The sequence below is a fragment of the Quercus suber genome, unplaced genomic scaffold, assembly GCF_002906115.3.
Source record: "Quercus suber isolate HL8 unplaced genomic scaffold, Cork oak 2.0 scaffold_250, whole genome shotgun sequence".
NCBI lineage: Eukaryota > Viridiplantae > Streptophyta > Magnoliopsida > Fagales > Fagaceae > Quercus > Quercus suber.
In genome coordinates, this window is record NW_027069706.1 from 77148 (window position 1) to 92208 (window position 15061).

The window sequence follows — 15061 nt, forward strand, 5'->3', positions numbered from 1 at the left end:
CCAGAAAACTTCCATCCAGACAGGGAAGAGAAAATCTAAGTCTATATCTAGTGTTGTGGATCTAGATGACCTTCCAAGTCGTCGAGGTCCTAAGAAACAAAAACCTGGCAAGGCTTCTCTTCCCAAGGTTCCTAAGTTTACATAAATTTCATTTGTCTTTGTTTTGTTTTCTTTAAGTTTTAAACAATAATTAAACAAAATTTATAACTCTCCTTCGTCCATCCATAGGCTATATCAAAGTTTAACATAGCATCCTGCCAGGCTAAAAAGCTTTGCGAGGAAGCCAAGACGACTAAGGAGAAGGCCAAAGAGCTAAACAAATAAGTTTTATTGTAAAAAGGGGAGGTGATCAGACTGACTGAGGATCTCAATCGTTTGCAAGGAATAGAGATGAAGCTGAAGAACGAGGTTGAGGAACTTAAAGCAGATTCTATTGAGAAAGATACTCGCATCGTTCATATAGAGGGACAAGTCTTAGGATTTGCCTCGTCCTTGGAGAAAGCATGTGAGGAAGCCATATCAGCCTTCAAGAAGTCTGACGAGTACAAGAATCGTCTAGACAGTCACTATGTTGTTGGTTATAAGGACTTCCGTACTGATGCCAAGGAAACATTTCCTGACTTGAACTTTGATACATTTAAGATTCCCCTCGCCACAGAGAGTTCCTTGCTTGCGACGAGTTCTAAGGACGTCAATGTGGTGGACGATGCTAATAACGAAGTGACACAAGACTACCCAAAGATTGGTGATGCTCCCAGTGGTCTATCCAAGTGATTTTATCTTTCCCTCAGAAAATTTTTTTTTTAATTTTGTCGGAAATGCCCAGTGTTTCGGGCTTTTCTTATTTCTTTTAGAATTTATTTAAGTACAATTATCTCATTCAAGTTTATGGACGAGCTTTATACACAATCAGCTATATTATTTTTACATAACTTTTTAAGGGTTTTTGGATGTTGGTCGTCTACCCTTGAATTCTTTGAATGAATGAATGAATGAATGTTTTCTATTTTCACCTTTCATTATATTTGAATATGTTTAAAACTTTATGGAGACACTTTATTAATATCGTCCATATCATTTCTATGGCTGTCTAGTTCGTCTGTTTAGGAAAACATTTTATCCCGTCTTGAGCATATGGACAAACTTTTTCTTACATCACCAAACTAGAGTAAAATGAATCCTTCATGTTCGCCATTTATGTACAACTCGTCCATGAATGACGTCTTTTTGCTAGATTTATCCGTTATTCAAATTTGGGTCGATCATTTACTCGTCCTTAACGAAATTGTTTCCTGCAAATGCTCGTCCATGTACTGGATTGTTAGGCTGGTTAGATTCGTCTATAGGCTTGTGGTGTTTTTACACATATTGTTTGTCCATGGTTTAGACGATTATGCCTTAGTTTTATCTCTTCTTAAGCTTAGACGAATATACCTTGGTTTTATCTCGTCTACGTTTAGACGAATATACCTTTATTTTTATCGCTTTATCCTTATTTTGAGGAAAGCTCATAGACGGTACATCCTTGCATCCAAGGATTTTATTCGTCTTTTGCTGTTTGCCTTTTATGGATTATTTTGAATGAAATCACAAAAATGAAGATTCTCATATAATCATACATACACTTGGAAATAAACCATATATATAGTTGGAAATCCATACTATGTCAACATTCGTCCACAGGCATAGCACATGCTTAAGAGTTAGTGCCTTTAAGGAATTAAAAATACTTATACAACACAAATTCATCCATGAGTAATATAATACTTATACATTTAAAACACATAGTAATAGTAGTAAGCAAACACAAGAAAATAACACTAGGCAACAAATTACTTTAGACGTCCATGACTTTCATCCCACAGCAATGTTCGTCCATGGTCACCCTTTATTTATAGTACCTTCTTAGGTGTTTAACATTCCAAGGGTGTTCCAAATTCCATCAATCCAGGGCTTCCAAGGAGTAGGATCCTTGCCTCTTGCAGTTGATAACCCTGTAAGGTCCCTCCCAATTTGGTCCTAACTTCTCGTGGGCTGGGTTTTTGGTGGCCAAAGAAACCCGTTTTAGGACGAGATCCCCAATGCTAAAATGCCTAGGTTTGATCATGGCATCATACTGCTTTACAATAAGATTTTTGTACCTTACCGTCCTCTGCTCTGCATCCATTCTTACCTTGTCTATAAGATCGAGATTAAGAAGAAGTTGTTCCTTGTTTTCTTCATCTTGATACTTCATTACCCTATGGCTGGCCATGTGCACTTCTGCAGGTATGACTACTTCACTCCCATAAGCTAGTTTGAAAGGAGTTTCCCCCGCAGAGGTCCTCACAGTTGTTTTGTAAGCCCAAAAAACACCTGGTAATTCATCTAGCCATACTCCCTTTGCCCCTTCAAGCCGAGTCTTGATGATTTTCAACAAGGATCGGTTTGCCACTTCTGCTTGTCCATTGGCCTGTGGGTAGGAGGGTGAGGAGTAATGGTTCTTGATTCCAAGTTGTTCACAAAATTCCCTGAAAGGTGTGTTGTCGAACTATCATCCATTGTCAAACACTAGAACCCTAGGTGCTCCAAATCTACATACAATGCTTTTCTAAACGAAGATTTTGACATTTTGTTGCGTAATCTTTGCTAAGGATTCAGCTTCTACCAATTTAGTGAAATAATCTATTCCTACTACCAAAAACTTCATTTGTCTAGTTCCAGTTGGGAAAGGGCCTAAATATCCAAACCCCATTGTGCAAAAGGCCAAAGGGCCATCATTGGAGTAAGATACTCTAATGGCTATGTAGGAATATTGCTGAAACGTTGACATTGATCACATACCTTAACATATGCCTTACCATCAGCTTGGATGGTTGGCCAATAATATCCTGCACGGATGACCTTGTGGACAAGTGATCTAGCTCCTGAGTGGTTATCACATGCTCCTTCATGAACTTCTCTCAACACGTAATTTGCCTCGTCTGGAGCTAAACACCTTAGATAAGGCTGGAAAAAACCTCATTTGTATAACACTTCGTCCATAAGGATGTACCTTGCTGATTTAACTTTGAGCTTCCTAGTTTCGTCCTTCCCTTTTGGAATCCTTCCATCCTTTAGGTATGATACTATCAAGGTCATCCAATTTTCCTCACCTTCTATCTATAACATTTCTTGGAGGTCTATGCTTGGCATGTATTATATGTCGTCATACTCGTCCCTTGCTTCAGTCGCGGAGGCTTCCTTTACTAGAGTATCTGCTTCTATGTTCTCTTCCCTTGGGATTTAAACGAAATCAGTCTCTTTGAATTTCTTCACAAGGTGCACCACCTTCTTTAAATATCTCTTCATTCTGTCTTCCTTGACTTCATACGTCCCATTTATTTGGCCTATGACCAACTGAGAGTCTCCTAAGACGAGTATTGAGTTTGCTTCTACAGATTTAGCCAACTCCAACCCTTTAAGAAGAGCTTCATATTTATTAGTTGTTTGGTACTGCAAGCGAACCTTTTACTTCAATTTATCTCCTTCTAATGATTGTAAAACAATTCCTATACCTCCTGCATGCAGTGTAAACGATCCATTTACATGGACGATCGATTTTTTATTGTCTTTTCTTTCACCTAATTTCTCATAACTTGGAGTGAATTCTGCAATGAAATCTGCTAGGCTTTGAGCCTTTATTATAGTTCTCGGTTGGTACTGAATGTCAAATTCACTAAGCTTAATTGCCCATTGAATTAGTCGTCCTGCAGCTTCCAGTTTGTTCATTGCCTTTTTGAGCGGATAGTTTGTCATGACATTGATGACATGAACTTGGAAGCAATGTCTTAACTTCTTAGAAGTTGTTATTAGTACAAAAGCTAACTTCTCTATCAGTGAGTACCTTCCTTCTGCTCCTCTCAGTGCTCGGCTAGTGTAATACACAAGTTTTTGCACCTTCTCTTCCTTCCTAATCAATATTGAACTCATGGCATGTGGGGACACTGCTAAGTATAAATATAGTTCATCTCCTAGCACAGACGGACTTAATAATGAAGCCGTGGTAAGATAGTCCTTTAAATCTTGGAAGGCCTTTTGACACTTGTCCATCCATTTGAATGCCTTCCTAAGAACTTTAAAGAAGGGTAAACACTTATCTATGGCTTTTGAAACAAATCTATTCAGAGTTGCAACTCGTCCGGTGAGAGATTGAACTTCCTTGATTTTCTTCGGTGGTTCCATGTTCAATGTGGCTTGGATCTTGTCTGGATTTGCTTCAATCCCTCTCTGTGAAACCATGAATCCTAAAAACTTTCCTGACGATACTCCGAATGCACATTTACTCAGGTTCAATTTCATCTTATATTGCCTAAGTGTTTCAAAGGTTTCTGAAAATCGTCCAAATGGCTTCCCTTGTCTAAGCTCTTCACAAGCATGTTGTCAACATACACCTCCACATTCTGTCCTATTTATGGATGAAACATGTGATTTATCTACCTTTGATAAGTTGCCCCTTCGTTTTTTAGACCGAAGGGCATCACCTTATAACAAAACAAACCTTGATCGGTAATAAAGGAGGTCTTTTCTTGGTCAGTCTCATCCATCTTTATCTGATTATATCTTCAGAAAGTGTCCATGAAGCTCAACAACTGATGGCCAACTGTAGAATCCACCAATTGATCAATGTGTGGCAAAGGATAACTATCCTTAGGGTAAGCCTTGTTCAAGTCAGTGAAGTCTATATACATCCTCCACTTGCCGTTTGCCTTTTTCATCATTACCACATTGACTAACCAATATGGGTAATAGACCTCCCGGATAAATTGTGCTGTGGTCAATTTCTGAACCTCTTCCTTGATAGCCTTATCTCGTTCAAGAGCAAACACCTTCTTCTTCTAACAAACAGGCTTAGAAGATGGGTACACATTCAATTGATGAGTAATTACACTTGGATCTATACCTGGCATGTCGTCATGACTCCATACAAAAACATCAATACTTTTTCTCAGAAACTGGACGAGGTCATTTTTCGCCTTCTCCTTCATACTTGTTCTAATTCTTGTGAACTTTTCAAGATCACTTTCTTGTAATAAGACATCTTCCAATACTTTGGTAGGTTTCGCGACAACTCTTCTTTCCTCTATACGCATTGACTGCACCTGCTTATCTAAAGCCAACATGGCTAGGTAACATTCTCTGGCTGCCAACTAATCTCCTTGAGCTTGTCCTATCCTATACTGCGTAGGGAATTTGATTGATAGATGGTAGGTAGAGGTTACTGTCTTCCAACTATTTAAGGTTAGCCTCCCAATGATGGCATTGAATGAGGATGAACAATCCACCACTAGAACATTCACTTCCTTAGTTATCTGTTGTGGGTATGATCCCACCACTACAGGCAATGTAATATGCCCACGGGCTGCACTTTCATTCCTCCAAATCCTATCAGTGGTGAACATGCTGGACGAAATTGATCTCGTCCAAGCCTCATCTGCTGGAAGGCAAGGTAATACAATATATCCGTTGAGTTTTCATTATCCACCAACACCCTCCTGGTTGTGTGATCTGCAATGAGTAGGATAATGACAATTGCATCGTCATATGAATAATGGATTCTCTCAACTTCCTTGTCCGTGAAAGAAATGGTTGGCTCATCCGTCTCTCTCGTCCTTGGGGATTGTCCAGAGAGTTTGACGTTTTGCACCATTTTGAGATACATCTTTTTTGATTTGGAAGATTGTCTTGTAGAAGTCCCTCCTATGATAATCCTTATCTCTCCAAGTGGGGGTTGTGATGATTCTTCCATCTTCCCCTTCAACTTCTCATCTTTATGATCCCTTTAAATGAAGTGCCTCAAGTTTCCTTATCTAATGAGATTCTGGATCTGTTGCTTCAAGTCATAATACTCGTCCATGTCATGCCCATAATCTCTATAGAAGCAACAATATTTATTCTTATTTCACTTGTTAGGATCTCCTTTCATCTTATCTAGCCACTTCAATGAGGGATCATCCTTAATTTGCATGAATACCTGATCGAGTGGGGCATTTAAGGGTGTATAATTTTGATTCCTTGCTGAAGGGCCTGCCTTCTTGTTGTCTCGGTCCTTCTTATCTTCCGTTCATCCCTTCTTTGGACGAAGCCCTTGTTCATAGTGGCGCATGGGGTTTGCATCCATTCTCTCAGCTCTTTTCCTCTTCTTAGCTATGATTGCGTCTTCTGCATTCATAAAGTTTTAGGTTGAATGGACGAGTTCAACCATGGACTGAGGCTCTTTCTCATAAAGCTTGTGAATGAATAAGTCTAAGTTAACCCCATTGTGAAAGGCTGCCAATAATAGCTTGTCATCCACCTCGTCTACTGTCAAGGCTTCCCTGTTGAAACGAGTGATAAAGGACCGCAGACTTTCATTCTCTCCTTGTTCTATAGTTAACAAGCTGGATGAGGATCACTTGTGCCTTTGTCCTCCGATAAAGTTATTGACAAATAACTTACTCAACTCTTCAAAAGAATTGACTGTGCTTTGAGGTATCTTGCTGAACCACACTCACGCTGGTCCTTTAAGGGTGATAGGGAAGGCTCTGCACATAATCTCGTCTAGAACCCCTTGGAGATGCATTGTAGTCTTGAAAGTAGCAATATGATCAAAAGGATCACGCGTTCCATCATATGAATCCAAGGAAGGCATTTTGAACTTTGGGGGGTAAGGGATGACCATTGATGGAAGTCGTGAAAGAGGAATTTGTTCGATGAACCAAATCCTCTACGAGATTTGCCCTTCTCATGTTCTCACTCATCTAGTCCATAACCTTCCTCATCTGATCTATCTCCTTCTCCAAGTGTGGCACCGTTCGTGAAGCGGTGCCCCTTGATTGACTTTCGGGCTCAGCATTTCCCCCTCTATCTTCTTGACTTTGGGTTTGTCCTTCTGCATATCCTTCACAATGCTGCCTCAGATTAATCTCCCTAGTCAACTCTTGGTTTTGGCAAGTTAACTCCGTCATGGCAGCTGCCATGGACTATATGTGTTGGATGAAGCCGGCTGCATGATAGGCGCTAATTGGCGATCTTGGTAGGGATTGCTAAAAGCATCCCTACTCTCTTGGTGGCTTGGGCTAGTGACCTTTGATCTTGTCTGAACCATACAGCCTTTTGTCAGAGAAAGATAAACTGCAAAACTCGAAGTTTCTCCCTTCCCATAGACAGCGCCAACTGATACTGCATAGAATTAGTAGGTTGAATGCTCCGGCTTCGATGGACTAACAATTGTTATGAAGGACTACTAAGATGAACGCACTATCAAAAGGGGACCAGGGTGGAACGGCCAAACACCCTCCGATGGCTAAGTTAGTTTCTTGCAAGAAAAGAGTTTCAAACTTTTTAGAAGTAAAATCTCAGATTGCACTTACCTTGATTTGATTCAAATCGGTCCTTATATAAAGAACCTTGGAGTGGTTATTGGCTTGGTAACTTCCCCAAGATTCATGGAAATCAGTGAATCCGGACATAACTTCCTCAACGGTTATAGAAGTTACAACCACTGGTGTAAGTTAAGTACTTATGAAGAATTTGTGGCGATAAATATGGGTTGGGTAACCGCTCCAAGATTTTGTGGCTTAAATCCTCCATACATGAGTGAGTCCATTCTTGAAGGTTTTTCCAAGTGTTGTGTGGTCGTCCATGTGCTATGCCCATGGACGACTCTTTTCTTTCATAGATGGAGTGTTATGTGATCATCCATGTACTTTGCCCATAAACGACTCTTTTGCTCAGACGATCTGTTTGAACATTTTGGCTCAAGGCTCATGGATGATCCCTATGGACGAACCAGAGGGAGTAATTTTTGCTATCCCATCACTTAATATCTGAGTCCTCTTGGCTAGTCCTCACTCGATCTCTTGGAATGTAAACTAACTTGGAATTGTGTTATTTTAAGCATCAAAGTAAAATTATTATACGTTTTGAACTCAATCCTGGTTTTATAGCTAGTATATGAACTTAGGCCAAGGAATTTGTTTGCTTTAAACTAGAAGTTGAACACATTTAGTTTGTGTTGTTCTGCTTTCCAAATGTTGAAAAACCCCACTTCTATTTACACCAAAAAATAAAGGTATTCGGCTTGTTAGTTGCAGTTATACTTGTAATAAGGCCAGGGATCACATGGGCCAGTTGGTGGCAGAGAATATATGCTTACCAAATTTTAGCCCACCCAGTGCTCAAACTAGTAGAAGCTCTAACTACTACAATTTTTTTATTCTCAAAAAAAAAAAAAAAACTGCTAAAGAAGTAATCTTATTGCTAAAAGCTCTCATGGGGAATCATATTATAGTGAATCTAGTGATGAAAATTTTATCACAACTTTACCAACTTCTTACCTATGGATATAAGATTGATTTGTCAAGACATTAAAAATTTAAATAACTACTCAAAACATAATGTTTTGATGATAAAATGAACCAGGTTACTTTGGGAGTTGCAAACAACTCAAGTTTGAACCGTTAAGATAATATTCGAACTCATTCATACTCTAAAATAAGTAAATAACCAAGCTCGAGTTCAACTCAAGTTAACAAACGAAGCTCAACAAAGTCAAGTTAAAATCTATGTGCGTGGACTCTAAATGTGGTTAGTATGAGTAATTTTTTTTTTTAAAAAATGCATTAATATTTCTTGTTTTAAAAAAATAATATTGAAGTTTTAATGAATGAATTAGTAAATTCTTAGTGTACAATTTGATCATTAATATTCACAAAGAAAAGAAAAATATCGATTTATTATATAAAACTGGTATTAAGTTAGTTACTTTTAAACATAAATACATAAATCTTCATTAAGTTAGTTTAATTAACAGAAATTAACAAACCGACTTGAACAACAACAACAACAACAACAAAGGAGAAAAAAAAAATTGAGCTCAATTCTAAACTTTTAGCTCAGGTTCTATAACAAAATAAATGAATCAAACTTGAAAATTCTAGTTCTTGGCTTATTTATAAATCTACTTATCGCTCAAATGGTACAAAGACTAGGCAAAGTTTACTTCCAATTAGTTAGGTTTCAACTCATCATCAGGAACTCAAAATGTTGCCTGTTTAATGACAGTAGTGATAAATAGGTTAGCTTTATCTATTTTAATTGAGTTTTTCTTGTTTTGTCTCCATCCGTGGTGTTCATGTTTGTAGTCATCTGACCCAAAAATGAACGTTAAACATAAAAATTATTCCACTTTTCTATTTTATTTTCACTCATCAAACATGAACAAGATGTTCATCGCATTTGGTAAAGACTTTTTTCAATTCTGCACAATGGGGAAAAATGAGAGAGAAATTTATAAATTATATTCTAGAACAGTTTTCTCCACATTCTAGCTAACATTAAATGGTTTGACACTCTTTTATTATGAAATTTGAACAATTTTTGCGTTTCTTTGGCAACAAAACTGGAAAAGCAAATTGTACAGATCATAAAACATGCTTTTCACTTCATAATACTCAAGTAACGACATTAAATCCAATGAAACATGCTTTTCACTTCCAATAATTTCACTGAGATAAATATTACTAGAGTAGTTTCAAGTATGTGATGGAATATAGTATATACGACAATGCTGAACCGAAAGGCAATCTCCTAAGCAAAAGACATTCATAGCTCATACATTCTCCAAAACTTGTTTAATGCTCAAGGTGGAAGACATATTCTGTCAACCGCTGCAATTTAGTTGCATCTAGTTTTTGCTCTGTCACAATAGTCTGCTTCTTCACAGTAAGCATTCGAGAAGCAGGGTCCACAACCCAACCTTGCTGCACGACATCTGCATACGCCAGCCAACCAAAAGTCCATTAGCAATGAAAATCAATCCAATTCAACTTGTCAACAAGCCTATGGAACTGCAAGTAATGTGCCTGCATCAGAAAATCCTAGCCAACAATAGTTGCAAGGGAACTACTGAAAAATTAAGCATTGCACAACCAATAGCATTACATCTAGGTGACTAACTATTTTTCTACTACAAGATTTTAATTTAAAAATTTTCTTCTGCAGAAACATAATGAATGTCCACAGATCATAACAATAGTATCAGAAACAACATAATTTTGCAGGCCATGTTTGGATATATATATCAACTGTCACTATCTTTGAACAATCATGGAACCTCATTCTTCTCTAAGCGCTGCCTTCACCTGAATGGTCCAGCATAAGTTCTCAGGAATTAGGATTGACTATTTTTTTAAATTTTTTGATAGTTAATTAGGATTCGCTAATTAGGCAGTGCTGACAGTTTTTTCTACTGAGCAGCAGCAAAGATAGGACCTAAACTACAACCAACAAGATACGCATTATCAGCCAACATGCTATGAGGCCCAGCAAGACAATGCAAGACCTTTAGAAAAGGCCTTATAAATCTTTTGTATGGAATTAAGCAACACAGGAACCTAACAAGGGTATGAAGTCATCGATATATTTGAGGTTCTGGTAGTACAAGTCCCCTTTGGATAGTTATTTCTCTTTGTAATTCCTAATTGTGCAGCTCACAACAATAAGATCACAATCTGGAAGATAGACATGCTTAAATCAGAAAGGAATTTAGTAAAAGGAAAGACATTCATACATTTTGATAAGTAGAAAGACATTCATACATTGAATTAAGAAGGCAGCAATATCCGTTTAAGTCAAACTTGGAAAATACGATACTTACAATTAGTGGCATCATCCTCACTCATTCCTAGAAAGAGAGCAGTGTCTTGGATGCTTATTGTAGAATAAGCAGAAAGCAGCAGGTGAAACATCCTCTTTGTGTAAAGCTCTGCAAAAGGTTCAGAAGACTGTTACTAATAAGTAGGTGATCCCAAGTGTCAGGGTGCCAAATCAACTTAAAGAAGGTCATCATCAAAAAACATAAAATAGAACTATAGTACACTCAAGAAAATTTAATATATACAACATGCCCATTTTTGTGCCCATTGATTTTTCAACTGTAGAAATAATTGTACAAGCCAATGAGATGTAGCTCAAATGGCATCTACCCTTGTAAGAGTCAAGTGGGGGTGAGGAAATGGGTTTAAGACCCACCAAGTTTTTTGAAACAAAAGATGAAAATAATTGTGCAAAAAATATCCATAAAATCTTCAAATAAATCAATTTCAAAACAACAGCAACAATAACAAAAAAATTCAATCCCAAAACTTTTGAAATAAATCAATTTCAAACTACAAGGTAAATAAAATTTGAAAAATTAACATATATTATCCTCATTCTAATTCTATTTCAAAGAACTGCCTTAATATTGAAAATTAGAAACTTCCTTATTGCAATAAACAATAATAATTCAAGTATGAATCTCAATGTTTCAGGTTGACCAAAGAAGTAAGATTTATAATTCTATATACATTAGATAGTGCTTTGAAAATGAAAACATATTTACAGAATTCAATAGAATTCCACAATTACAAAATCCATTATATGGCTTAGCTGATTAAATTTATGCCAAACCTCAAACTCAAGACCAAAAGATCATATCATTTACCCACTTAAAAACTTATCAAAAAAAAATCATTTACCCACTTAACCACAAAACTACAAGGTCAGGCATACAATTAACAAATTAACAACATATGGATGGAAGCACAAAATTACAACTTTTTATATGTAAAAAACCAAACTTGAGCCGAACTTAAGAGATGTAACATGTATTAGTTCCTTTTAATTATCCTACACCAGTCTTTTTAAGGCTTTAGATCTCATTTCAACGATAAATTCACAATTTTAAAACAAATAAAAGATGATTAATTATGAGGACAGGAACTACTTGGTGTATTATAAATAAAAGTGGTGATTATATCAAATTTGCTAAAAGTTGTTATAATGTTGAAGAGTCCTGAGAGCTCTGATACTTATAATTTTTATCCAATCCAACCATGCTTATTTTATTGGTAAGTAACACAAGTGTCCAGTGTGTTTTAAACCCACAACATCACCTTCCACCCACACTTGTGAGAGAAGAAAGTTCCATTTGGATGGAGAATTCTCTCATATGGTATAGAAGAGAAGGGGAAGGGAGGAAGCCACGCCCCAATGTTTTATTCACCCAACCTTGGGATGAAAACTAGGTGGGAATTTGAGAGATTAAATATGATTACTATTTTACTCCTAATCTCTCTCAATACCCATCATTAAACCCCCTCCCCCCCCCCCCCACCCGGTTTTTCTCTTTTTATCACCCCCTTCCTCTTCCATCTTTCATCTCTTCTCAAACACAACATTAGCCACCCAACCATACACCTACCCCAAATTTATGGATCCATGAATTAGCTTTGATTACTTTTGGGTACTCCAATACAAGCCAAATCACCATCCTCCCAAACCCTATTTTTTATTCAATTAAAAATATCCAAATTGCTACTGAACAGGTCCCAAAAGATTTCAATGAAAGAGAAGGAACAAACAAATAGATCTAAGTTGAGATGATTTGCCTCACAAAACAAGAGCAGCCTTACTAACTTCATTTAAGCCTAATAGAATCTTGCCACAAGGGTTGTTTTGATCCCACCATTAAAAACCAAAAGAGAAAAAAAAGGGGAAACCATCCTACAATTTTCTTTTATAAATAAATAATTTTACTGGAACACAATGGCATATATGAAATAGACAAGAAGGAAAACACAGGTCAGTTCTTAAAATATAGGAGTTCAGTGAACTACAACAAAAACTCAAAAAAGAGAGAGAATTTGCCAAAAAATGATAACATGCTCTCAGCAAACTGAAATTCGAGCCTTGCCGCTGATGTTTCACAGCCCTAAAAAATCTGAGCATTTCATTCTCTCCAAATATGATAACAAATAAAGGAATAGCTTTCCAGATTTTGCCATTAAGGTAACCATCTCCACCAGCAAACCAAAAAAAATCAATCACCATTACAAACACAGTCAAAAGATCATACAATTTTCTTCTTTGAAGATGAAAGAGCAAGTTTCAGAAATGCTTCATCCTTTGATCTTTTTTCTTGTTCTAATTTTTTAGAAATGCTTGATCTTTGTAATTTAAGTGTTTGATGTACTGTTACCAATGTACACCACCGGTGTACCTGGATATTTGATTAATTCAATTCTGTTATTTATCCAAAAAAAGAAAAAGAAAAAAAAAGAAAAAAAATAAAGAGCAAGTTTCAGTAACATAGAAACTCACCAAGGAGTGTACTAAGAAGTTGAGTATTATGGAGCTGGTGAGCTACATATTTAAGTAGGTTGAGTAGCCAATAATGCAACCAAGATTTTATATACATATATATATATATATATATATGAAAAAAGAAAAAGGCATTGACCATGGATACCATGAATTTGAAGGTTAATCTAAACTGATAGGTTGAAAATAGGTTATTCTTCAACCTATTAGTGAGGCTATTAGCTTGCAAGTTGCAACTTCCATTGAAGAATAATATAGATAGAATACATGATGCCTTGAGGTGCTTTCAGCAAGAACACCTAGCAAAGTGTTAATTGAGATTCTAGCACCTAATAGGAGTCGAACCTAATCTTGACTCTTTAATACTGATACATTTTTTTTATTGGTAAATTACACATGCGCCCAATGGATTTTGATCCCATGACACATCAATACATTCAAAAACAAACAAACAAGCATGTAAATGCTAAATATTAGTAATGTGGTATTGTGTAAGATGTAGTTTCAAAACTTGCCTGAGAATGCAGCAACAAGACACTGAACTTCCTGACTCCAATCAAACCCACGAATAGCCTCATGCACACCACCGTAATCTCTCATCCATAGCTTCTGACCGATTTTCCAGACTGCAACCACTTCTAGCTGACTCTCCTTAATTGCAGAAGGTATCGATTTCCACAGAAACCGGGCACTGTTACTGAAATATACCAATTCACATATAAAACTCTAAATCCCACTAAAATCAAGTTCACAGAACAACAACAACAACAACACAAACACCGAAACCCATTGTTGCAAAAAAGGGCTTACATGAAACCCCAATTGGGAAAACAACAAAAGTATGATCTGAAAGAACAAAAATTAATAATACAGTTCTTAAGTGCGGTAACTTAGGTTCTTCAATTAAATCAAAAAAACATGGTTGCATTGGCCAACAAATTATAAACAGTGTAAATTTTTTCTAAATCCAATCCAACTATGTGTTTGCATTTAATTGGGGAACTAAATGTACTACACCTAAGTAACTGTATCTAAGTTTTACCCAATATTATAACAACAAAAGCAAAAACAAAAAACATGAAAAACATCAACTAGTGGGTGCATCATGAAACGAAGTACTGTGGGCTTCAACAAAAAAGAAAAAGAAAAAAGAATCATACATATCATCAACGTAAATGTGGGCAAGAAGATGAATAGAGTAGGGCCAATCGTCCTCATAAGCAACGCCCTCAGCAGCAGCCTGTTCAAACAACGCTATTAACTCAATTACAAAATTACTATTATATAAACCAAAAATTCGAAGAAGAAGAAATTGCCTGAAGCAAGAGATTGTCACAGATATCAGCGATGTTTTGATACGATTTGGAAGCCAAAGCCTCTGTGAGGGGACTAAAATCCATGCCTGAAATTCACTGTTTTCTTTTATAAAAACTTCATCAACCTATTTTTGTTCCCAACTCGGCAGGTATATATCGTACCCATATGATTAGTAGGAGTATTTTAAAGCCCACTAACCTGGGCTTTTGTTGGGCTTTGCTTCCAACGGCTGGGTAGGTCATTGGATTTTTTTAGTAATTTAAGCGTTGTGAAAATATGTTTGGGTAAAAAAGTATTATGAAAATATGTGATGTGGTGTTTAAAAAAAGAAAATTATTGTTTAAACAACAGTACCAAACAGACTCAAATTTTCTTCAAATTAGTTTACATATAATTTTTGGACTAATTACACATTCCTCTCTTCAAATTTGCAGGAATGATGCTCCACCACAAACTTCAAAAGGAAAAAACCTCTATTTTAAAATCTGAATTGGACTGGCTGGTTCAAACGGGAATCGGGCCCCAAACCAGTCTAGTAAAAACTGATAAACTAGTCAAAAATCAATAAAAACTAGAACCAGACCCAATTTTGGTTCTTTAA

The 15061-nt window shown here is 36.6% G+C and overlaps 1 protein-coding gene across 1 annotated transcript; it reads right to left on the reverse strand.

The window, feature by feature from the left end:
* Positions 1-9330: 9330 nt before the first annotated feature.
* LOC112000763 (COP9 signalosome complex subunit 8) lies at positions 9331-14611 on the reverse strand. The gene is made up of 5 exons (XM_024032956.2): positions 14460-14611; positions 14304-14383; positions 13659-13840; positions 10658-10765; positions 9331-9772 (listed from the first exon to the last, which is right to left on the reverse strand). Exons 1-5 carry the CDS (start codon positions 14541-14543, stop codon positions 9633-9635), a joined length of 594 nt encoding a protein of 197 aa, XP_023888724.2. The 5' UTR covers positions 14544-14611; the 3' UTR covers positions 9331-9632.
* Positions 14612-15061: the final 450 nt, after the last annotated feature.